This window comes from Castanea sativa, chromosome 6 (assembly GCF_040712315.1).
Source record: "Castanea sativa cultivar Marrone di Chiusa Pesio chromosome 6, ASM4071231v1".
NCBI classification, from domain to species: Eukaryota; Viridiplantae; Streptophyta; class Magnoliopsida; order Fagales; family Fagaceae; genus Castanea; species Castanea sativa.
The window spans coordinates 12,650,027-12,675,396 of NC_134018.1; the positions used below are offsets into that span (position 1 = coordinate 12,650,027).

A 25,370-nucleotide genomic window follows, 5' to 3' on the forward strand; every position below is an offset into this window, starting at 1 on the left:
GGGTGAACCCTTGAATGTCCAAGAAGCACCGATGTTGGGAAAGTGTCAAAAGTAAAGGCTGCTACCTCCACATTAAAGACCCTGCACCTACCACCCTGGCCGCATTAATGGGGAGGTGACACTTGAACAGTGGAAGGGAAACTTCTAGTTACTGTTCAAAGGCACTAAGAAAAGAAATATCTATGCTAAGGGAGGAGTTGGGGCAACACGTGTATAAAGTATTAAGAAGAAGAGTATTTAAGGAAGGACCTAGAACAGAAATGAGGATGGACTTTTTGTAACCTAAAAAGAAAAAAAAGAAAAAGAGAAAGATATAATATAAGAACAGCTCTCGGCTTACGTCCGAGGAGGCCCAGTTACAATATTCCTTGTTGTTTTCAATTACTTGCAATCTTTAGTTTGTCATTTAATCCTCACAAACTTCTAACCTGGGTTTCAAGCCCACACTCTACAAATTCTTATTGTTTAAGGCTCATTGGGCCTGAGCCCATAACTGTTCTTGGGTCCAGGTGCAATTGTGCACTTACAATGTTGTTGTTCTTGATGAGGATGATGGTGACAATGATGTTGTGTTGACAAATGCTAATACTCATGTATATTATGGTCCTGATGTAGATCATTTTGATGGATAGGAGTAGATGATCCTATGTAATTTGTGTTAACTTAATTATTTGTATTATTTGTTTCCTTTGTATGTAATGAACAATTAAGTTTTTTGTTTTTTATTTATGTTTTTTTGTTCTTTGTATGTAATAAACAATTGAAGAACTGTTTTATGGTAAACAAGGATTTTTGAGGTAATGTTTTATGGTAAATAGAGATTTTGTGTGTGTGTGTGTATTAAATATATAAAATAGTGGTAAACCAAAAACAGTACACTGGTATTGACTGGTTCTCGAAATATATCGTACCGGTAGTCAAACCGGTACAGCCTCCGGTACGGTATTGACTTCCTTGGGTTTAAAACTTGATTCCTGTAAATATTTAAGACTTCGAGTGATAAATATTCATATGAACTTTTAATTTTGTGGAATTTGGGCCTAAAATTTGAATTGCCAACCTTTTAATAAAATTTATTTATATATAACCATTATTTTAAATGCATATTTAATATTGTGAAGTTAGATGTGCCAATATAATATACCCCTTGGGAAAAAAATATGCAATACAATGGTCTTATCCCTTAAAAAAATGGTGGTATAGCATTTTTTTTTTTCCTTTTTAGAAAAAAAAATGTAGAAGAGGAGAGTGACAACCTCTATGCACCTAGGAAAATACAAAGGAAGATGAACACCAAAGTTCTCATTGATGAGGATCAAGTGGACTCGAACACAAGACTGAAGTCGTGTAGGCCTAATACCTAGTCACTAGACCACCTGCCATGTTTGCATATCTCATTTATTTATTTTATGAGAATAAATGCCTTACAAAATAACCTATATTTGTACGATTATCAGTAAGATAATTAGATTGTATAATTAAAAGGTTCTCCCATCTCTCTTTCCCATTTCAAGGGTATCTTAAAATTATGCTCAAACAAATGTGTATATATATATATATATATATATATAGAGAGAGAGAGAGAGAGAGAGAGAGAGAGAGTAAAATGCAAAACTTACCCTCCAAATTCAATAGAATTAATTTTGGTTCTCTAATTTTGCTTTCAATTATTTTAGTCCTCTAAAATTTAAGTTTATTCAATAAGGGCTTCTCCATAAACTTTTATTAAATGTCGTTGTTAATTGTCTAAATTTTTAATTTTTTTATTCAAAAATTTTAAATTATAAAAATTTAATTAATAATTGAAAAATATTTTCAAATTAAAAAAATTAATAAAAATTGACTAAAAAACTTTAATTGAATAAACTAAAAACTTAGAGGATTAAAATAAACAAAAACAAAGTTAGAATACTGAAATAAATTCTTATAAAACTTAGATAACAAATTTCACATCATCAAAAATATATATAGTTAGCACGATTAATGCAAAGGGAGTGTTATACTTATTTTATTCATCCGCATATTGCTATTGAAAATCTGAATAAAATAGGCAAGAAAAATAAATTCATCACATTGAGGCATGTGTTTTTAAACACGCGCTCTGGAAGGGACTGGGTGTTGTCATTGTGGAGAGACCAAATGAGTCATAAAGCCGTGGAGGTCAGTTTTGGCGTTGGATAATTTTGGCGGTATTACTATTCTCTTCATCTTTTGTTTGTTTTTTGATGAGGTATTCTCTTATCTAATCCCTACCTCGCAACTCAGTTACGTCTTTGGATCATTGGATGATGCTACCTAACCCACGTCAACAAGTTGTTGGGTCAGTTCGTGTGAGGCCCTGTTTGGCATTGGGTTGAGTGCGTTCATTACCCCCAAAGCTCTTTGTCATAAACCCGTTTTAGACATTTTCTTTTATAACTTTTTGTAAAACTAGAAGGTTTTGAAAAACTCAATGATATATCATATATATGAATGAAATAGTCTATGGGCGTAAGAATGGCATAAGATCTTACAAAATTTCGTAACAATTTTGTTTTAAGTTGGCGTTTACTATTGAGAATACAGTTGATGTTGAGAATGTATGAATACCTCGGTAGATATATTATTACTGGTAAGCTTTAACACCTCTAGAACCTTCCCTACCTAGCTTATGGTTTTCGCCTATGATTTATAACCTTTACTTTCTTTTTATCTAATTTTGGTACATTGTGCCACATTGTCTTAAAAACGACGTTATTTTGGAAATTCAAAAATGTAAAGTTTTAGGAATCAATCAATTATAAGAGAAGTGAACAAAAGGACAACATTGAATTTTGGACAATTTGTACTTTTAACCTATATTTTTATATAAGGTGTATCTAATCTCTACCTCGCAACCCAGTTACGTCTTTGGATCGTTGGATGATGCTACCTAACCCACGTCAACAAGTTGTTGGGTCAGTTCGTGTGAGGCCCTGTTTGGCATTGGGTTGAGTGCGTTCATTACCCCCAAAGCTCTTTGTCATAAACCCGTTTTAGACATTTTCTTTTATAACTTTTTGTAAAACTAGAAGGTTTTGAAAAACTCAATGATATATCATATATATGAATGAAATAGTCTATGGGCGTAAGAATGGCATAAGATCTTACAATATTTCGTAACAATTTTGTTTTAAGTTGGCGTTTACTATTGAGAATACAGTTGATGTTGAGAATGTATGAATACCTCGGTAGATATATTATTACTGGTAAGCTTTAACACCTCTAGAACCTTCCCTAGCTAGCTTATGGTTTTCGCCTATGATTTATAACCTTTACTTTCTTTTTATCTAATTTTGGTACATTGTGCCACATTGTCTTAAAAACGACGTTATTTTGGAAATTCAAAAATGTAAAGTTTTAGGAATCAATCAATTATAAGAGAAGTGAACAAAAGGACAACATTGAATTTTGGACAATTTGTACTTTTAACCTATATTTTTATATAAGGTGATTTTATTTCAATGATAAGCTTCATTAGCTTATTATTTGGAGTTGTACATATTTTCTTCTGCCCAAAAATACTTTCCCTCAAATACGATAAATAAAATACATTGAGAAGCTGCGTCTATCACTATCACATTAAAAATATGAATTAGTTTCCATTATGTGAGAAAAAACTTAGGTAGTGCTTCGGTAGTAGCAATGACAACGAGTCGGGTTTGATTCTTTATGCCCGAACCCGCCTCATGGGCCTACCTGTTACCTGAACACCGCCCGTGTAATAAACAAGTTTTTTTGCAAGGCCCAAACCTATCTCATTAGGCTCTGCAGGCCACATCCAAGTAAGTTAGTTTTGGGCCTTATCCATAGCCCAAATCGTGGCCCAATAAAAAAATTGAATTGAAGCCGGTACAAAACAACCATTACAAAATCATCATAATAGATTAAGCATCCATAAATCAAGATTATCCATTCATACAGAATCAAGATTACCTACATATTATAATAGAACCCACGAATTCAACAAAGTCCACAAAAAATCTTCAATATTCTCTAGCTTTCTAATAGAACCCACGGATAAAAATAGTACAATTTTTTTTTTAAATGAACATAAAAAGGAATAAGCCTCAAAAAGCTCTTAATTTTTTCATCAAAAAGAACTGAACAGAACAAAAAATACTTAAGGTTATGAAAAGAAGTTCCCTTAATGTCCTTCTGTTAGGGGCAGAGGACCTTCAATAAGTTCCCTTAAGGTCTTTCCTTTCACCCACCTATCATACCAAACACTGGTTTTCTCACCATTACCTATTCTCATCTCAATGCCTTTTGCTAAAGCAGGGAAACCAAGTTTAATAGCATGCCAATTTGGGGAGGAGGGCAATCATGAGCTCTTCTCCTTGAAGCTGAACAGAATTTGTTAAGTATCACTTTGGCCCATAGCGCTTCCTTCTCTTGGAACATTCTCCAATTTAATTTTGCAAGCAGAGCAATGTTTTTCCCCCTTGATGCCTGAATTCCAAGACCCCCTTCTTCCTTGGATTTAATTAGCTTGTTCCAACCAACAAGATGAATGGCTTTAATTATGGACCTCGCTTCAAAGTTCATGCTTCTTAAAAGGCCAATAAGCTCTCTCTAAAAGCCTCAAATCAGACGTTTGTTTGATGTCATCCAGCATGATGCTATTGTACCCCCTCTCTCTAATCTAAACTCTAGAGACGCATCAGCCTTGCTCTTCCCCTTTTTTCCTATTATAAATTAAGCTCCAAAGTCCTAACCACATCTACATACACATGCAAGCCCTAGCATGCCCAAACGCAAATCCTAATCCCCTGGCCCAAGTGCTTTGGCTAGCCTATACAGTATACACCATATAAAAGTACAATGCATTACTATCCACCCAAAAAATCCACCATGCATTTCTTATTCGTAAATGTATAGTATGAAGCAAAGCATAACAAGGAAAGAGAGTTCAGTGCTCTGCGCAAGCAAAGATCGAGCTAAGCAGCCTAAGCTAATCACACCACACGTGACAAAACCAAGATGAACTTCAAGGTGCCCCTATACTTCCAAATGCAGAGGCTACCATCAACTAACAACTCAAACCCAGCAACAACAATAATAAAAGAAAAATATACCAGATAGACATGATAAGCATAAATGAAAGACAAAACTTTATTCGAATGACTTTAATAAAATGACCAGGATAAGGCCATTCAACGAGTTTAGGATACTGCATAACCAAACAACAGTAAATTAAAAGCAAGTTCAGTACATATTAATTAGAAGCCATTAAACAATGGCAAGTAAACTGGAACCAGATCCACGAAAATAGAAGTACACGTATACCACAGAACCACACCTAAGCTTAGGAACCACCACGGAGGCGAAGGACAAGGTGCAGAGTAGACTCCTTATGGATATTGTAATCAGCCAGAGTCCTTCCATCTTCAAGCTGTTTGCCTGCAAAAATAAGCCTCTGCTGATCTGGAGGAATTCCCTCCTTGTCCTGAATCTTTGCTTTCACATTATCAATTGTATCAGAACTTTCAACCTCCAAGGTTATGGTCTTCCCAGTCAAGGTCTTAACGAAAATCTGCATTCCACCACGAAGGCGAAGCACCAGATGAAGGGTAGACTCCTTCTGTATATTGTAATCTGCAAGAGTCCTTCCATCTTCTAGCTGCTTGCCTGCAAAAATAAGCCTTTGCTGGTCTGGTGGTATACCTTCCTTGTCTTGTATCTTTGCCTTCACATTGTCAATAGTATCTGAGCTTTCAACCTCCAAGGTTATGGTTTTCCCAGTCAAAGTCTTCACGAAAATCTGCATTCCTCCTCGCAATCGCAGCACCAAGTGCAGGGTCGACTCCTTTTGAATGTTGTAATCAGCTAAGGTTCTTCCATCTTCCAACTGCTTGCCAGCAAAAATCAGCCTCTGTTGGTCCGGTGGGATACCCTCTTTGTCTTGGATCTTAGCTTTGACATTATCAATAGTATCAGAGCTCTCAACCTCCAAAGTAATGGTTTTTCCAGTCAAGGTCTTAACAAAAATTTGCATTCCACCTCTGAGCCGGAGCACCAGGTGGAGGGTGGATTCCTTTTGGATATTGTAGTCGGCAAGGGTGCGACCATCTTCAAGCTGCTTGCCGGCAAAGATCAACCTCTGCTGATCCGGTGGGATACCCTCCTTGTCTTGAATTTTGGCTTTGACGTTATCAATGGTGTCAGAGCTCTCAACTTCCAAAGTAATGGTTTTTCCAGTCAAGGTCTTCACAAAAATTTGCATTCCACCTCGGAGCCGGAGCACCAGGTGCAGGGTGGATTCCTTTTGGATGTTGTAGTCCGCAAGGGTGCGACCATCTTCAAGCTGCTTGCCAGCAAAGATCAACCTCTGCTGGTCTGGTGGGATACCCTCCTTGTCTTGGATCTTAGCTTTAACATTATCTATAGTGTCCGAGCTTTCAACTTCCAAAGTTATGGTCTTCCCAGTAAGGGTTTTAACAAAGATTTGCATACCACCACGGAGGCGGAGCACCAAGTGAAGTGTGGACTCCTTTTGGATGTTATAGTCGGCCAAAGTGCGACCATCTTCGAGTTGCTTACCAGCAAAGATCAACCTCTGCTGGTCTGGTGGGATACCCTCCTTGTCTTGGATCTTAGCTTTGACATTATCAATAGTGTCTGAGCTTTCGACCTCGAGGGTGATGGTCTTGCCGGTCAGAGTCTTAACAAAGATCTGCATCTGTTTAATTGTTCAAAATAGAAGTTAAAAACGAATGTTATCCTAACTGGGTCAGACAAAGAATAATCACACATAAACACATTCAAAATTGATTAAAACAAGAACTTGAAGAATAATAGGCAACGCCTCATCAAGGTTAATGGGGTGATTCTTATGTACAAGAGCGAACTGCTGTTGCAATTTAAAACATTCAATTATCTCTTTAGATATAATTACAATTCACTGCACCAAAGTAAACTTATGCAAAATAAGTCTATATTTTGCAAAGATCTAATTATCTAAATAATCCAAAAGGGAACTCAATAAATAAAATTTAGAGAAAATCTTTAAACAAATTGTCAAACACGATTAGTGAAAACCTAAACCTAAACCCAAAGAGTGTAGCACAGAAGTAAACTTAGCAAAATTTAAGTATAACATTGCGAAGATCTATAATTATCAAAATAATCCAAAGAAGAAATCAACCAATAAAAATTGACAGAAAAATCTTAACGAATTGTCAAAAATGATTGGTCAAAACCAAAACCTACTTCGACAAATTCTCAAGCCGCAGACAAAACCCAATTCACAACAAGTTTCTTGACTTCTCAACCATCTCATATAAATCACATAGAAACAAACCCCACAAGCACAAAGGTAAACATCAATATCATATTCAAGAAATCGCACAAACACCTATATATCTGAAGTCGCGTTTGATAATTCTCTATCTAGAAGTCATAGATAAGCAGAATAAATCTAAACTGAAGAAGAGGATCTGAAAATACCTTGAGAAAGAGAGAGGGCTTGTTCAAAGAATGAAAGGCTACGCTGCGTAGATTTGTGAGAATTTTTTGTGAGTATTGTGAGGGATTAGGGACTCGGGGGTGGTGCTTTTATGGGTGGGGTTGTTGATTAGATTAAGGAATTGTTGAACGGTTCAGCCAACAGTGTGGTGCCACGTGGTATTCGTACTACACGCCAAGATTGAATTCCCTCTCCTACTTCCTTCACGAATCGGAATCATCCGCTCCCTTGTCGTGTTTGTTGCTTTTTGTGATAGCTTTTTCCTCACGCCACGCTCCTTCCACCACGCGCTTCTTTCATATCGTGGGTTTCTTTTGTTTTTTGTTTTTTAATGTTTTCTCATCATTTTGCACCATAACCGTGGGCTTTGTCCATGGTTTTAAAAACTCGGTTCTTTGATTGATTTTTTTTGGTTTGACTGATTTTTTGCCTTTTTCTGGTTTTGATCGGACTGATTTAAATTCAATTCTTGGTTCAACCGATTGAATTGGCCAGTTCAATCCGATTTTTAAAATAGTAGCTTTGTCCAAATACACGTGAAAGTATCTTATAAATCTCTTGTATGCATCATCTCTTTGTATTTTTTTTAAATCACAATAGTTGGAAAAGAGAGATTTGAACACTTACGGGTCGTTTGGTAATGTTGTTCTAATAACGTTGTTTGTATTTTTTGAAATACATGTGAGTAAAAAAGTGTATAAAAATACGTGTAATATTGTTTAAAAACTAAAAACATATTGTTAAACTACTCTACCAAACAGACAAGGCCTTATATATACTAAAAATACCAAGACATACTAGTTGAAATATTATACTCTTGATTTCATTTTTCGTATAATATGTGAGTTGCATATATATAATTTTAAGAGCACTACCAACCAGCTTATTAGAGCCACTCAGAAACACACAAAAACTCTCTCCAAACAACCACAAATCAGACTCACCATTTCATTGTATAATACCAATAAATGAATAGTACCTCAATACATTTACATGGCGTTTAGTTTAGGAGAATTCATATTACTCCTAACATTCAAATTTCTAAAAATGTGATTCCTTACAATCTAAATGCCTAGGAATGTAGTTATTCCTATGTTTGGTTTCATTAGGAGTCTTTTAAGATTCCTAAGAATGTAACATGATAATATTTGGTTTATTCCCAAGAATCTTAAATGAATTATTTATTTTTCCCATTCTATTCTTAAATTTGAATGTGAACTACCAAGTCCTTTAAAAAAAATCTTCCACTAAATAAATAATGAAAAACAAAATATAAATTATTAATAATCTATTGAGCAACACATACACAACATCAAAAGTGTATACCTCGCAATAATGGAGAGTCGCCTTCAAACTTTTTTTTTCCACACATGAAACCTAAATGAAACTTAGTTAAAAAATATATCAATAGAGTTGTCTATTCTATTTATATTATTTTGGCGGGAAAAAATAAAGACAATGGAAAAGATATTGATGATTTGTTTTATATTTTATCTTAATTGCTTAAATGATAAGGAAACATCGTTAAAATGTCAATTTATAAAAAAATGGAATTTCCTTTAAACTTGGGAATCTGGATACCCACATGTTTTAAAGGGAATTCGCATTCCTACTGAGAGGGGTTTAAATGGGGAATCCAGATTCCCTTGGCATTTGAGTTTCTGACGTGATTTGCAATAAAATATAGGAATCTTTAAACATTTTTAAGAATCCTAAAATATTGTCCCGTACCAAACGCCACATTATTGAGAATTGTTCATCAACAACTTTCAAGAATCCTCCTCAAGCAATGGTGAGCGATGATCAATACAGCGGTGCAAGTGGCGGTTTGGGATTTGAATCTACTTAACATCATTCTAGACCTAGATTTACCCAATGGCGAGCGGCATTACCTTCTAGAATCCTCCAATGGATTTAAGCAATGGTAGTTTGGGGTGATTTGTGGGAGCAAAAAACCAGACCACCGAGTTGAGAGATATTAGAGAAAGAGTGTGTTTTAAATTTTTAATCAATTAATGTGGTACACTGGGTAGGTAAAATAATATAGTATATAATAGAAAAACTCATGTGTGTTTTTGCTAAGTGCTTGTGTAAACTAGAAAAAGTAGGTAGTTATGTTAAAATAGAAGAAAAATTTTAGATGGACGGATGCAAATGCTCTAAGGGTCTAAGAATAGTGGACTTTCAAGAGTTACTTGATAAGGTGACTTCCAAAATATCAGGATGAAGCTTGGAAGGCTAGGTGCTAGGCAAGTACTCAACTTAATCAAGTTTGTGATTCGATTCATTAAATTATATAACTTCTCTTGTTATAGAATATTTGAGTTTGTTTGTAAGAAATTAGACTCGATAACGAGTGCTTACTTATGGGTCATGAAGTGCATATGAGGAAAATGCATCTAGCAAGTTGGAATTTAGGGTCTTTTTGTTTCAGCGGTAAACAACTTCAGGGAATTATTTTACACCATCAAGTGTGTTTGGATGCGCATGGAAAATATGGTCAACTTGAAAATGATTTCCTTTAACCATAAAATACAGCCCCTTCACCCGTAAAACCATTTACAGCTTTATTTTTCCTTCAAAACCCATTTTTCGGAGTCTCACACCAGAAAAGAGAGAGAGCTAGGGGGAAAGTCGTAAACTTCGACCACCCACCCCCGAATCCGGTCAGATCACGCCAGTGAAGCCTAGATCGTCGTCCTCAACCCAAAGCCCTGCCGTCTAGATCGCACCATAGAACTCACGCCAGTGAGATCGAGGTGCGAGATTGCGCCATAGAACACGCGCCGGCGAGATCACGCTGGAGAGATCGTCCCTCCGAGATCGCGCCGTAAGATCGCATCGCCGAAGCCTGTCGTCGCTGAACCGGTATCGTCACCCATGACCCACCGACCACCGATCTCTCTTTTTCTCAATCTACCTCTCCCTTTCTGTCGATTTGCGATGACTCTCTCTTCCCCCTCCCTCACTCAGTTTGACCAAATGATTTATGTGAGAATGGTGTTGTTTTGATTTTTGATTTTTGATTTTCTATTATAAAATTTGTTTGGAAGCTGAGAAAATAGCTGAGAAAATGTGAGAAACTAGTAGAAAATTTGCATTTTCAAAATGTTACCAAACACTTGAAATTATTTTCTAATATAATTTTTAAAATGCAATCAAACACTAGAAAATATTTTCCTTTCTTGAAAATATTTTCACCTGAAATTATTTTACACTGAAACAATCGCACCCTTAGTTTGCTGTCCAAAAACTGAAGGGGGCTTGAGTCTAAGGAAATCAAGCCTAAAGAACCAAGCTTTGTATTTAGCCACAAGCAATCTACGTTTATGATCAGTAAGGCATATTAGGATTTAGGATAGTTGGGGTGGATTACTGAAATGGTAGGTTGTGCCGATTGCTAAACAATTTTGGAAAATTTCCTAAAAGCTTGATCTCTTACTAAAACTCTAAATCCAAATATTTTCCACACCATGATAAATGCACATGTCTATTAAAAAAAATGTTTCCATGGTGTGGAGGAATTTGATGAAATGTAGAGATTCATCAATTTCTTAGGAATGATGGAAATTAGGGAAAAAGGAGAGATGAAGGGGGACTTCAATGATGATCCCCTTTTGCAGATCTAGAAGGTGGAGAATCTCATAGGCAAGCTTAAGTACACAATGTTGGAATCCTAATGGTCATACTTTTTTAATTTAAACTTATATTTTAAGTAACTACCAACATTAGTGGCTTGGCCAATGGAGCCGCTTGTGGTGGAGGTTCGATGGCCGAACTGCCAAAATAGTGGCTCCGGCGAACGCCGCCGGATTGGTTTTGCCACCCACCGTACCGCCAAATAGTGACCCACTACTGGGTGGATTGTTAAAATAGTGGCTTTGACGAAGGCCGCCGATGCCCAAACTACAATAATAGTGGCTTTGGTGATCGCCCATCGGATTGGTGTCTCCAACAATTGTACCGCCATCACCGGTGGGCCGATTGTTGTGATAGTGGCTCCAATGACCGTTGCCAAATCTATGTCTCTGACCGCCATATTGCTAGAATCGGTGACCGAATTGATGCTGCCAAATTGATGTCTCCAACCAACGGTCATTTTCTTTTTACCCAATGGTCATAATTTTTATTGTTATATCTACTATTCATAATTTTGAAATTCAAACGGTAAATTCAAACCTAACTTTAAACCCAATGGTAAATTCAAACCTAAAGGTCAAATTTTTGAAATTCAAACTCAAGTCACATTCTTGCTCTATAAATATGACCATTTTCTCTCTAATTTCCATCCATTTCAATAAAATTATCTCTTCCATTTGGTTTTTGTTCTCTCTTAATGGATTTCCATTATGACATTGATTTTATTTTTCCAAATGATGAGCCTCCATATGACTCATCTTCTGATGATGATGGGTTGGAACTTACTCTAGCTATTTCCATAGAAGAGTTCAATAATGAAGGAGCATCAACATCACATCGTCATTCGGTTCAATCTCGTAGGTTAATCTGGCGTAATCCTTTGCAAGGTCATGACAGGCTTTTCCATGATTATTTTGCTGAAACACCAGTGTATCCTCCTAATGTATTTCAAAGGAGGTTTCAAATGAGTCGTTCTCTTTTTTTACCTATCCATTCAAGAGTTAAAGCTATTGAACCACACTTTGTTCAAAAAAGAAATGCGGCTAACACACTCGAGTTGTCTTCCCTTTAAAAGATGACCGCCGCAATTAGAATGCTTGCTTATGGAGTGTCGGCTGATTTCATGGATGAATACTTGAGGATTGGAGATACCACTGCAATAAAAAGCTTAAAAAAATTTGTTAAAGCAGTAGTTTCAATCTTTTCTGAAGAGTACTTGAGGTCACCAAACAACAATGACATTGCAAGGTTGTTAGCGGTTGGCTAACACCATGGATTTCCAAGAATGCTGGGAAGCATCGACTGCATGCATTGGAAATGGAAGAATTGTCCAACTAAGTGGAAAGGTCAATATATTGGCCATACCTGTGATCCAACGATAATTTTGAAAATCGTGGCGTCGTATGACCTTTGGATATAGCATGTATTTTTTGGGTTACCGGGGTCTCACAATGACATTAATGTCCTAAAGCGGTATTCTGTATTTTCTGAGCTTGCTGAAGGGCGTGCTTCTCTGGTTAATTACTCAAAAAATGGTATATGGCATGCATTTTTTGAGTTACCGAGGTCTCACAATGACATCAATGTCCTATAGCGGTACTTTGTATTTTTTGAGCTTGTTGAAGGGCGTGCTCCTCTGGTTAATTACTCGAAAAATGGTTATGACTATTCGATAGGATACTATCTTGCAGATGATATATATCCATCATGGGCAACATTTGTCAAAACAATTCCAGCACCACAAGACTGTAAAAGACAACATTTTGCTTCTGCACAAGAGGCGGACAGGAAGGATGTCCAACGTGCATTTGGAGTACTTCAAGTGCGATTTGCAATTGTGTGCGGGCCTGCACGTTTTTTCCACCTTGAAACACTTAAGGACATTATGATGGCATGCATAATATTGCATAATATGATTGTTGAAGATGAGCGACACACTTACCTTGGAGCAAATGACTACGATTATGATCAAATCGATGATAATGGACCCGAATTGGTGTCACATAATCCCACTTGTAACCTTATGTAGTTCATTGAACGTCATAATTCCATTAGAGATATAGGATTTCATTCTCAACTTCAAACGGATCTCGTTGAGCATCTATGGCAACTACAAGGCCAGTCGTAGGATTTTTTTTTTTTTGAGAAAAAATATAGAAATTTTATTTGATAAAATTTGCAAAGAGTACATAAGAACCCTGCAATTACAAAAAGTACTGAACCACAATTACAACCATTATAACAAATTATTCTCTTTCCTAATAAATTAGAAACATTCCTGAGGCCTCCAATCTAAGATTAAACATAATCTTTGATCTCATTCAATAGCTTTTCCACAGTTTCAACTTGGCTATTATATTTATAGACCCTTGGAACATCTTTGCAGCCAAATGTGGTACACAGCAAAAGCTTTAGAATTGCCTATTATGCAGAAAAATAACACCATGCAGAAAAATAACACTATGCAGAAACACAAAACAATTTCTGTAGAAACAAATAATTATGCAGAAAAATAACACTATGTAGAAACACAAAACAGTTTCTGCGGAAACAAATAATTATGCAAAAAAATAACACTATGCAGAAACACATCAGATATGCAGAAACTATCAGCAAGTATAGCCACCTTCATACATCAGATATGCAAAAACTATCAGCAAGTACATCAGATATGCATAAACTATCAACTGTTGAGAAAATGCTATTTACATTCAAATAGCACATACAACCAATAAAAGCAGCAAGTACAGTCACCTTCAACAGAGACATTGCTTCACCCAAAACAGAAAGACAAGAACAGAATAACAAATTAAATTGAATAATCAAGTGCTATTGTCTATGCACAATACAAAATTTACAACATTGCATCTGTTTCCTTGCACAAGTGAAGGCTACAAAAATATATCTAACATGATTAGAGATTGAATAATCATGTTACCTGCACAAGTAAATACTACAAAAGAGATGTCTAACATCAAATCATCTATGTCAACCATGTGCTAGTATCTTTGCACTATACAAAAAATTACTTGATTAGATATTGTCAATAATAATATTCAAATTATGATGGAAATTCAAACCTTAACTTCTCCAAGATTTCCAAACGACGTAGATGAATATATTCTTTTTGCTCAAGATCCATGGTTCTTGTATCTTTCATCATAATTTCATCTTCCATTTTCCTCTTTTTTACTTCATTCTTCTCTTCCTTGATACGAATCAACTCTTCATTCTTCTCTTCCTTGATACGAATCAACTCTCTTCGTTCTTTGGATGTAATGCGCATTAACTCTCTTCGTTCTTCTAATGCAATGCGCACACTTTCCTTCTTCTCCTCATGCATTCTCCTCTTTTCTTCCTTGATTTAGTCCAATTGGGAGGAAAGTATTGGGACCACGTCATCATAATTCTTTCTTTTCTTTAATTTCTCATTTTTGGCCTTTTTGCCTTTGGGTCTCTCCAAGGTTTCGCCGGAGTTCATCTCATCATTATCTTCATCTAAATTTATTAAGCTTGCAAAAGTATGACAAGATTGTGTGGTTGACTTTCTTGTGTGGACCTTCAAATATTCTCTTAGAATCAACCACTTAGCTTTATTCCTCAAAATTCTCCAACAATGTTCTAATTGAAATGCATTTTTGCTATTATTTAGATACATAGCTTTTGCATCTTCAATCTACAAAAGTAAAAAAATTGAAAATAATGAGAATCATAAAACTAAGAGTGTATTGATGTACAATACATATTAAATGTTGAGTCGAAATACCTTGTTATGCTCAATTTTACCACTTTCATTCCAGTTCTCAATTTAGGCCAAGCATCCATAAAACTTGTTGGTCTCCCTTTGAATTGTTGACCACCGACTATTTAAAGAATTCATGGTGCGGTTACATTTCTTGTCATTGTGGAAGGTGGACCAAATTCTATCCCAAAATGTTGTGTGTTTTTGGTCCATCAATGTCACTTCATCTAAGCTAACATTGAGCCACGCCGACACTAGCTTAATGTCTTCATCTACTATGAAGTTGATTCCCCGTTGACCTTTCTTAGTAGTTGATTTTTTTGCAATGGGGGGTATAGATTGTCCTATTTCAACTTGGGGTTGAGATTGATGGACATTCACGTCTGAATGTGGAGTGGACATCAAAATACTACTGTCAAAAGACTCAAAACTTTGTTCATTGTCTTGTAAAATGTCAAGGAAGAAGAGATTTTGTGAGTTCATCACCTAACAAACACCAAAGTAATTCAGAAGCAGCACTAATAAGCAACAAAATTGAAGTTGAAATTTATCTACTAGATAATGCAGGGGAAAAGAATTGATAGAGGTGGGTATAACTCGCTGAAAACATAGATTTAAAAGTATAACTCGCTGAAAACACAAAGATAAACAATATGGGATCAATAATAGAGCTTCTCCATCGTTCAAAAACTAAAATAAACCTCACGAACTAAGAAGATGAACACAAGAATTTGATCAAAGAACACCAACCGTCCCCATTGACACAAGATCCATCCATGTTTAAAACACTAACATTATCAACAGAACTCTCAATTCTCAAGTAAAACCCACATGCATTTGTACTTATATTAATACAGAATCAAGGAAACTCACACTTCAAATCAGTTTTGGAGAATTAAACAGTCCCTTGGCACTGCTTTATATATTTAGTTGTTTTGTTGTGAATCTAAGAGCCTTAGGCCTCGTGTTAGTGTGGGCTAGGCATGGCCTCATGCTTTTTTGTAAACTTTGTTGGGCACATTGAGCCCAACATGTAATTACGTATCTTGCTTGTCGTATACAAAAACTAAAATACATCCCACTTTGGGTCATAATTTAGCCTAAAACATGCAATTCCTAAAATAAGGGTTCCTATCTCGATTAGAGAACTCATCAAATATAAATTTCTGAGTCAACCCATGGCAGTGCCTAAATTTAATACTAGTGATGTCCAAAAAAAGGTGTTGGCATTCTACTGTTCAGCAAAATATTTCACATTAACAACCAAAATATATTGACCAATTCACTATATTTCGCTTAACTGCACAGAGTTAATCAAATTCCACAATCACAACCAAGTGTACTTCAAATTCCTAGTGTACTTCAAATATAAAAGAAAAAAACACCCTTATGGGCTAACTGCACAGAGTTAATCAAATTCCACAATCACAACCAAGCACCCTTATGGGCTAATTCATTGACCAATTCATGCACAAACACAAGAAAATCAAACCTCAAAGCAACAGAAATAAAAATCAAAATCAAAACCCTCACTTTCAACCCCACCAACAAAACACAAAAAAGAAAACCAAAAAGACAACTACAAGCACAATCCTTCAGCTTTAAGATAAAACCCACATAGAATAAAAGACTCCATTAAATCAGCACAGGGAAAATAGTCTGAAAACTAAGTATATAACTAAGTAGTTTATAACTAAGTATATACCCTGTTCAATCAGTCCGAAAACAGGGGAGAAACAAGGTGTGCTCTAAAGAATCCCTAAAAAAAAACCCCTAACTAGAAAAAATTTGAAACAAGAAACTCCCAAGAAATTCTAAAAAAAATTAGTTTAGAGAAACTCCCAAAAATCTTGCTTGAAACCAAAAGGCAAAAAAACCCTAAAATCTCAATGAGAAAAACCCATACCTTTTAAGAGAAATTAGCCCTAAAGTTTGTCAATAGAGAAGATGAGTCTGTCAGTTGATCCACCCTCCTCACAGGGTTGCAAAACCCTCAAACCAATCACATTATTTCCCGTGGTGATGAGAATGAGCAAAAGCTGATAAGAAGTAGACGAAGAGAGAAGATGAGAGGAAGAGCTCAAGAATGAAACAAGGAGAGAGAGAAGCTGAGACCTGAGAGGCGTTGGTGTTGCTCAGTGAGAGGAGAGAGAAAAAAAGAGCAAAAAAAGTGTTTTATACTGTATAAAGATAATATTAAAATAATGAATAAACAAGCTACAATAACCGTGCAAATATACAAGTGAGATTATGTGACACCGGTTTGGGTCCATTATCATCGATTTGATCATAATCGTAGTCATTTGCTCTAAGGTAAGTATGTCGCTTATCTTCAACGATCATATTTTGCAATATTATACATGCCATCATAATGTCCTTAAGCGTTTCAAGGTGGCAAAAACGTGCAGGCACGCGCACAATTGCAAATCGCGCTTGAAGAGCTCCAAATGCACGTTGGACATCCTTCCTAGCCGCCTCTTGTGCGGAAGAAAAATATTGTCTTTTATGGTCTTGTGGTGCTAGAATTGTTTTGACAAATGTTGCTTATGATGGATATATACCATCTGCAAGATAGTACCCCATCGAATAGTCATTACCATTTTTCGAGTAATTAACTGGAGAAGCACGCCCTTCAGCAAGCTCAGAAAATACAGAAGACCGCTCTAGGACATTGATGTCATTGTGAGATCTCGATAACCCAAAAAATGCATGCCATATCCAAAGGTCATACGATGCCACGATTTCCAAAATTATCATTGGATCACAAGTATGACCAATATATTGACCTTTCCACTTACTTGGACAATTCTTCCATCTCCAATCCATACAGTTGATGCTCCCCAGCATTCTTGGAAATCCATGGTGTTGGCCAACCGTTAACAACCTTGCAATGTCATTGTTGTTTGGTGACCTCAAGTACTCTTCAGAAAAGATTGAAACTACCACTTTAACAAAATTTTTTAAGCTTTTTATTGCAGTGGTTTCTCCAATCCTCAAGTATTCATCCTTGAAATCAGCCGACACTCCATAAGCAAGCATTCTGATTGCGGTGGTCATCTTTTGAAGGGAAGACAACTCGAGTGTGTTAACCGCATTTCTTTTTTGAACAAAGTATGATTCAGTAGCTTCAACTCTTGAATGGTTACGTAGAAAAAGAGAATGACTCATTCGAAACCTCCTTCGAAATACATTAGGAGGATACACTGGTGTTTCAGCAAAACAATCATGGAAAAGCCTGTCATGACCTTGCAAAGGATTATGTCAGATAAACTTGCGAGGTTGAACTGAACGATGACGTGATGTTAATGCACCTTCATTGTTTAATTCTTCTATGGCAATAGCTAGAGTAAGTTCCAACTCATCATCATTAGAAGATGAGTCAAATGAAGGCTCATCATTTGGAAAAATAAAATCAATGTCATAATGGAAATCCATTAAGAGAGAACAAAAACCGAATGGAAGAGAATTTTGTAGAAGTGGATGGAAATTAGAGAGAAAATGGTCATATTTATAGAGCAAGAATGTGACTTGAGTTTGAATTTAAAAAATTTGACCTTTAGGTTTGAATTTACCATTGGGTTTAAAGTTAAAAAAATATGACTTTTAGGTTTGAATTTACCATTGGATTTAAAGTTAGGTTTGAATTTCAAAATTTTGACTGGTGGATATAACAATAAAAATTATGACTGTTGGGTAAAAAAAAAATGATCGTTGGTCAGAGACATTGATTTGGCAGCATCGATTTGGTCACCAATTCTAGCAATACTGCAGTTGGAGACTTAGATTCGACAACGGTCGTCGGAGCCACTATTACAACAATTGGCCCACCGGTGATGACGGTACAATGGTTGGAGACACCAATCTGGTGGGCAGTCACCAAAGCTACTATTTTGGTAGTTTGGGCATCGACGACATTTGTCAAAGCCACTATTTTAACAATCCACCCACCTGTGGGTCACTATTCGGCGGTACGGCGGGCGGCGAGACCAATTTGGCGGTGTTCGCCGGAACCACTATTTTGGCGGTTTGACCATCGGACCTCCACCACAAGCAGCTCCATTGGCCATGCCACCGGTGTTGGTTGTTTACTTAAAATATAAGTTTAAATTAAAAAAAGTATGACCATTAGGAAAAATAATAAAAAATTGATGAAGAATGAATATTTTATTGAAAAGTTTTGTAAAATAGATAAACTGATGTGAGTGTTTTGTAAAAGTAATGGTATGAAATAGAAAAAATAGATTTTTTGTGTAAAATAGACGGAATATTTTCCATGAGCTGATGTGGTTGCTCTTACTAGGCTATACTTAGAACAATATACAAAAAAAAAAAAAAAAAAAAAAAATTATAAAAACTAATGTTTAAATAAAAAAAAAATTGAGATTTATGTAGTTGTCTATAAATAGTACATTAACTAAAGTAATAAAAGGAAGATTTGGGGGTCAATTTTAAAAAAAAAATTATATTGAGCATGATGCATAATATTCTTAAGTTCTTTTCTTATATCTCTCTCTAATTTTTTTTTTTCTCTTTTTTTGGTTGATATTTTTAAAGGCCCATGGGCCTAGATAATTTAGTCTGGGCCAAACTTGGGCCTGACGTTACACCCCCCAAAAAAAAACTACCAAGTCCTCTACTGAAAGACGATGATGCGCCACTGGCACTCCAAACCTGAAACCAAAAACGCAACTTCTCAAAATAATTATTAAGAGCGAGACTCAGATCAGATCTCACTCTCACTCTCACATCACATGGCTCCTGTTGCTCCTCGATCCGGCGACGCAATCTTCGCCAGCGTCGAACGTGTGGTAAGCTCTAAAGCCCCCCCACCCCCCCTTTTTCTCATTAAAAAAAAAATTACCTGTTTTCAATTCCAAAATTTTCGATTCGTTTTTCTCGAGAACCAAACGGAACTTTGAAAAATTGGTGTAGAATGCGGAGCTGTTTACCTTGACGTACGGTGCGATCGTGCGCCAGTTGCTTACCGATCTGGAGGAGGTTGAGGAAGTCAACAAACAGCTTGATCAAATGTAAATTTTTATTAGTTTCTTACGGTTTTTTCCTTTTATATTTCATAGATTTTTGTGTGTGATTTGCTAAAAATGTTGGGTTGATCCGAAGAGTATGAATTTGGATGATTAAATTTGATTATAGTTTTAAGAATTTTATATTGACTTAATTGGGCAATTATTATGATATTGATACTCACTTATCATCTGTCTCTGGCATAGATATATCTCATAGTTTTATGTGATTTTTCAAATTACGGGTTAGTCATATTTCATAGATGTTTGATTGGCCTGAAGATGGTTTTGGTTTGGAAAGTTTCAATTTTTATTTTTTTTGTAAGAATTGTATTTAAACACTTAAATGGGCACTTATTATGATCTTGACATCCACTTATTTTTCCCCTCAATTTCCTTTTATTAGCCTGGCGTACTAGGCTAGGATTCAAACACACACACGCTCAATCCTGCTATTTAAGTTTGATGGGTCTTGACCAAAAACTTTGGAAGAATGTTGATTTATGCGCGAGCATTTCTTTTGGAGTGATAGTTAAAATTTAACTAAACAGGCCATGTATGGTTTTCAGGAAAATTCCTAGGTATTAAAAGCTAACAAGATACAAATCCACAGTTAGGTACATATTTGAAGACTCTTTATCATTAGATGTTATTTTATTGCTTTGCACTGAGGACTTGTTCCCTATTCCAAGAACCTGCCTAACAAATCGATGCTCATTTGCTTACTTGTCTGTCAAGAATTTACAACTCTATAATCAAATAGTAGCATTTCATTTCTTGTTCATACCCCCCCTCCCCTTCCTTTTGTTGGAGGTGGGTGCATGGAGGGGGATACCTGACAAATGCATTGACATACCTTTATCTGATATTGAACTTCCTAATGAAATTTCTTTTACTTTATAAGAAAAATATACCTGATATTACATTGTGAACATTAACATTATTTTATCTCCAATGGGTAATCTCCTACTGCCAACAAACCATAAGTTATCATATTTGAGCATCAAATGCAAAATTGTTGATTAGATCATTGTAATATCAGAACTAATTTGACTAGTTAATTATCTTGCAGGGGTTATAATATTGGAATTAGACTAATTGATGAGTTTCTAGCAAAATCTAATGTTGCCAGATGTGTTGACTTCAAGGAGACAGCTGAAGTAATTGCAAAGGTCTGTTATCATCATTATTTATATATATAAAAAAGGTCTGTTATCGTTGCTTGCCTCTTTACACATGAGAATTATATGTTGGCTCAACTTTCCTCCTACTTTTCTAGGCTTCTATTACTTCTTTTATTCCAATTCATTATTGGGAAATGCTAACGGATGCTCTTAGGGTAATGGGTAACAATCTATATAAAGAAAGTTTTTATGGGAAAAGAAAAAAAAGCAATAATTATTTTGAAAACTTTTTCCATTTCCTATAAAAGTGGTGTCAAAACTTTCCTAAAATAGATTGTTAACCGTTTCTCTAAGGGAACTCGTTAGCATGACCCTTCATTATTTATCTACTTATTTTTTGTGGGCGGCCCTGGGGGGTTGGGGGGTGTAAGAAAAGAGAGAAGGAGGAGGTGGGGGCAACAAAAAGAACAGGATGTATTGTTGGTAGTTAGTAGACTTGGTGGATGAAGACAAAAAGACTGGAATATACTTTTGCCAAAAAGACTTATCACTTGGAAAGGGGAGGAGGTACCATTTAAGCTAGAGTACGTTGGCTCCAATGGTTCATATTTATTTTATTCAGGAAAAAAAATGCCCTTGGAAAACTGTTCCATGCTTCAGTGTTGGAAATCAATTTTAGACTTCATCTGGTGAAGGTACTATGTTCTTCTTTTGTCTAAAGGAGTTTGGGAGTCAGAGCTTCAACCTCAGTGGCTTGTCATATGACTGAAATCTGGGAAGGATGGAGACAATGGATTTTGTTGAATTGAGGAGCTATCTTGGGTTTGTTCTATTGAAAGGCATTTGAAATGCTTTCCAAGCATTTCAGCATGATCTTGGTTGTCAGTTGGCTCCATAAAAATCTTGTTTCTAGACTTATCACTTATGTTTAGTACTTTGTAGTTTTTTTGCATAGGATAGGCTTGATGATAACTTACAATGATATTGGGTTTGTGAGTGCAATACAAGTTTAGAAGTTGGGAGTCACTGGGCTCTCACCGTAACTTACACTGCAATAAAGGTTTTAAGTGTTGGAGAAGATAGGATAGGTGGAGTTAATAGAACTAGAAGTTTAATCTATCAAAAATAGAAATAGAACTTCTAGATTAATTATCATTATTATTATTATTATTTTTTCTTATCAAAAAAGAAAAGAAAAAGAAAAGATTAATTATAATTATTAGCCCTAAGGAGCAACACATTTTATTTCCTTAAAAAGAGCTGAAGTGCTTTCATAAAGTAGCTTTTATACTTGGACAGCTAGTCTGGAAAGATGATTATTGTGAGAATTCTCATTAATCAAATTAAGATGTGTCACTAAACTAAGAAGATCAATCATCTTTTCCATTGTTAAATTTCATCACACTTTTACAGGCGGTGAAAGTTTTTTCTCAAGCGATAGGAATAACTCCACTGCCCTAACTTGATAAAATATGCCAACTTAAGTTGGGCAACCCAAATCCTATATAGGTTTGGGTTCTGGTAACCTGTTCAACTTTGTTTTTCCCTATCATTTGATTGGTAAATTAAGCACGCACCTGGTGAGTTTTGAACCCAATGATCACACCGTTTCATTTTTCGGATTTGGTTGCCTTTGACCCAATCCAATCCACCAGGATCACAGCTTTAGGAAAACTTCTGGCTTGCTTGACAGAGTCAATATAAGGTCTTTTGGGTGGGTTCTGATAGAATGCATTTTGTACTTTGCTTGTTTCATATTAGCATGGATCTAGTTGGCTCTCCATAACTTGCTTTGGCTGGTGAAGTAATTCACACAAGGTTTAAAAGTGTAGTTTTCTTATATTTTGCTAGATTTCAAATATTTGCTGTTTCATGTATGTGGATTGCAGTCATTATAGGCGTAGAAGAGAAAAAGTAGGATTGAGATCTTAACAGAAATTTTCCCAGGTGAGTGGCTACGTCATAGAGTGGTAATTGGTTGCTTGGTCGAGCAGCTGCCCTTGGCATGGAAGGAAAGGTTGTTTGAATTCTTAAAACTTGAATAATAGGGGAACGCATATAGACAGCATAAGAGCACTAACAGATCTATTTGATATTGAAAGCATACATGATACGGAGCTGTTTTGGTGGGGCTTGCTAAACCCACTATGTACCACACCACCATGCATAAATTTTCTATTGTAAAGTACTAAATATGTTTTTGTTCACATATATCCTAATGATACTTCTTTATCAGGTTGGTTTTAAAATGTTCTTAGGGGTCACAGCATCTGTAAGCAATTGGGATGCTGATGGAACATGTTGCAGTATTGTTTTAGAAGACAATCCTCTGGTAGACTTTGTTGAGCTTCCTGACACATGTCAAGGTCTATACTATTGCAATGTCTTAAGTGGAGTCATCAGAGGGGCCTTAGAGATGGTGAGTAATATCTCCTCCTATTGAACAGCTTTAACTTTGTCCTCTTATTGTTTTCTTTTTCCCAGCACATTATAATACCATATAAGAGATATTCTTAGTCGTGTAAATGCCTTCAAAAACTGGTTTCTCTTATTGTGAATTTTGCAGTTGACATGTAGTCTTCTAAAATTTGTCATTCTCATTCATCTAAAATATAGATTACATCAAGTGTGGCTGAGAAAGCTAGCTTATTGGTGGCTGTATTGATTCAAAGTTGTGTGGAGTAACTAATGACTCACACCTTGATATCTTTTTCTTTACCTTTTCCCCATTTCTGGGAAATTCATTCTTTCTATTTTAAGGCAATGGGTATCACCATATCAACATTGTCTTTCTCAAAATGGAAAGGCATGGTCATCTGTTCTAAGAAGGTTCTGTTCTAAAAGCCATTTGCTTCATGTTGATAAATTTGATGATTCTATGGTTAATAGTTTGTCAGAAGATTGAAGTAGAAAAAGAAAATAGTATAAATTTCCTGAATTTTAACATTTCAGAATATCTTACACCTGATTAATATATGAATTTAATGTTGATAGTTGCAATATTTCTTTTTTGAGAGTAATGTTTTGCTTGCTGCTATATATATATATATATATATATATATATATATATTTTTTTTTTTTTGCTATAGTATCTCAATATGTGTATCTTTGCAATATTTTCCCATGTTCAGGTGTCAATGAAGACAGAAGTTACATGGGTTCGTGACATGCTTCGAGGTGATGATGCATTTGAGTTGCAAGTGAAACTTCTGAAGCAAGTTCCAGAGGAATACCCATACAAAGATGACGAGTAACATGTCAAGCTCTTATGTTATATGTATACAATTTATGATTTTTGTTTGTTCTTTATTTCCCAATGTGTAGAATGTTGGTAGCTTAGCTTCTCTTTTAATGCAAAAATCTTGTGAACTTAATTAAGTCAATTTTATTTCTTAAATTTATATGACACTGTTATAAGGACTACGATTGAACATAACAACTGCCATTGACATCTAATTCAAAGAGTTCGCCAGGAAAAGAAAAATAGGGAAAAGGAAAACCGTATGATCATTGGAGTCGTCTTCAGTATTATCAAGTCCTTTGTGTATTCTCGAAATGGTGCCACATTCTAGATGTGATGTTTAAGTGCATGAGTTGAAATCTGTGTATTCTCACAGATTTTGTATGCTATACAAGGGTCATTGGGGCTGATCTGTACCGGTGTGCCTAACGACTTAACAATTTAATCCCTCCTGCTGTGTTCATTATGAGGGATAAAACAATGCGTGGATGATGACACCTTAAAGAAGAAGTTGGTGTGCCCGATTGTTTGGACGCTATCAATTATACTTTCATGCATATAGAAGTTTTAGAACACGAGAAATTCATCAATTCTCAACGGGACCATATACCAGTTGTAAATGCTGAACTAACAATCCAATGATCCATATAGTATGACTAGCTCTCAGCTGATGCGATAAACTGATAATAAAGCTAACTAGGGTCGAGTGTGGGTTTAAAGAATATTGACTTGTTTATTTTGGTTCTGAGAGGCCTAGGCCCAAATGGTAGATTAGAAGAGTTGGAGAGAGGTTAGGATTAGGGGGCACTTGATTGAGTTGGGTTCGATGGCAGCAATTCTGTAGAGGTGTGTTACAAGCAAGGTTGTCCAAATTAGGATCCTACGTAGGATTATGGGGTACGTAAGATTGTGTGAATTGTAGGATTGAATAGTTAATCGTAAGATTCTACATTATTTGAGGAAAAAAAAAGACACATTAGTGTGTTAAATATTCACATAAATTATACATTCATTCATAAAAAACCAAAAATTTGTTTCTATTCGATATAATTACCATACATTACTACATCTATTTGTAAACATTATTTAAAAAGGCCAAAAACTTCAAAACGCG

At 35.7% G+C, this 25,370-nt stretch overlaps 3 protein-coding genes and 1 pseudogene across 3 annotated transcripts; 2 read left to right on the top strand and 2 right to left on the bottom strand.

Moving 5' to 3' along the window:
- Positions 1-5,109: 5,109 nt before the first annotated feature.
- Positions 5,110-7,621, bottom strand: LOC142638695 (polyubiquitin-like). The gene is made up of 2 exons (XM_075812756.1): positions 7,468-7,621; positions 5,110-6,700 (listed from the first exon to the last, which is right to left on the bottom strand). The coding sequence occupies exon 2, from the start codon at positions 6,698-6,700 to the stop codon at positions 5,327-5,329; it is 1,374 nt and encodes a 457-aa protein (XP_075668871.1). The 5' UTR covers positions 7,468-7,621; the 3' UTR covers positions 5,110-5,326.
- A 4,201-nt stretch (positions 7,622-11,822) lies between these two features.
- On the top strand, positions 11,823-13,154 carry LOC142639474 (uncharacterized; annotated as a pseudogene).
- A 4,257-nt stretch (positions 13,155-17,411) lies between these two features.
- Positions 17,412-18,302, bottom strand: LOC142639475 (uncharacterized). The gene is made up of 2 exons (XM_075813645.1): positions 18,179-18,302; positions 17,412-18,070 (listed from the first exon to the last, which is right to left on the bottom strand). Exons 1-2 carry the CDS (start codon positions 18,300-18,302, stop codon positions 17,412-17,414), a joined length of 783 nt encoding a protein of 260 aa, XP_075669760.1.
- Positions 18,303-19,447: 1,145 nt separating this feature from the next.
- On the top strand, positions 19,448-24,416 carry LOC142640808 (uncharacterized). Its single transcript, XM_075815080.1, has 5 exons — positions 19,448-19,675; positions 19,800-19,897; positions 20,964-21,063; positions 23,252-23,434; positions 24,147-24,416. Exons 1-5 carry the CDS (start codon positions 19,619-19,621, stop codon positions 24,267-24,269), a joined length of 561 nt encoding a protein of 186 aa, XP_075671195.1. The 5' UTR covers positions 19,448-19,618; the 3' UTR covers positions 24,270-24,416.
- The last annotated feature ends 954 nt before the right edge of the window (positions 24,417-25,370 follow it).

Bases quoted from the DNA above. Each gene is read 5' to 3' on its own strand.
- LOC142638695 (XM_075812756.1), bottom strand. From the start codon at position 6,700: ATGCAGATCTTTGTTAAGACTCTGACCGGCAAGACCATCACCCTCGAG.
- LOC142640808 (XM_075815080.1), top strand. From the start codon at position 19,619: ATGGCTCCTGTTGCTCCTCGATCCGGCGACGCAATCTTCGCCAGCGTC. The intron at 19,676-19,799 runs GTAAGCTCTAAA...AAATTGGTGTAG, and splicing joins TCGCCAGCGTCGAACGTGTG to AATGCGGAGCTGTTTACCTT. The intron at 19,898-20,963 runs GTAAATTTTTAT...ATTATCTTGCAG, and splicing joins AACAAACAGCTTGATCAAAT to GGGTTATAATATTGGAATTA.
- LOC142639475 (XM_075813645.1), bottom strand. From the start codon at position 18,302: ATGGATTTCCATTATGACATTGATTTTATTTTTCCAAATGATGAGCCT. The intron at 18,071-18,178 runs GTGCATTAACAT...CTGAAACACCAG, and splicing joins AGAAGAATTAAACAATGAAG to TGTATCCTCCTAATGTATTT.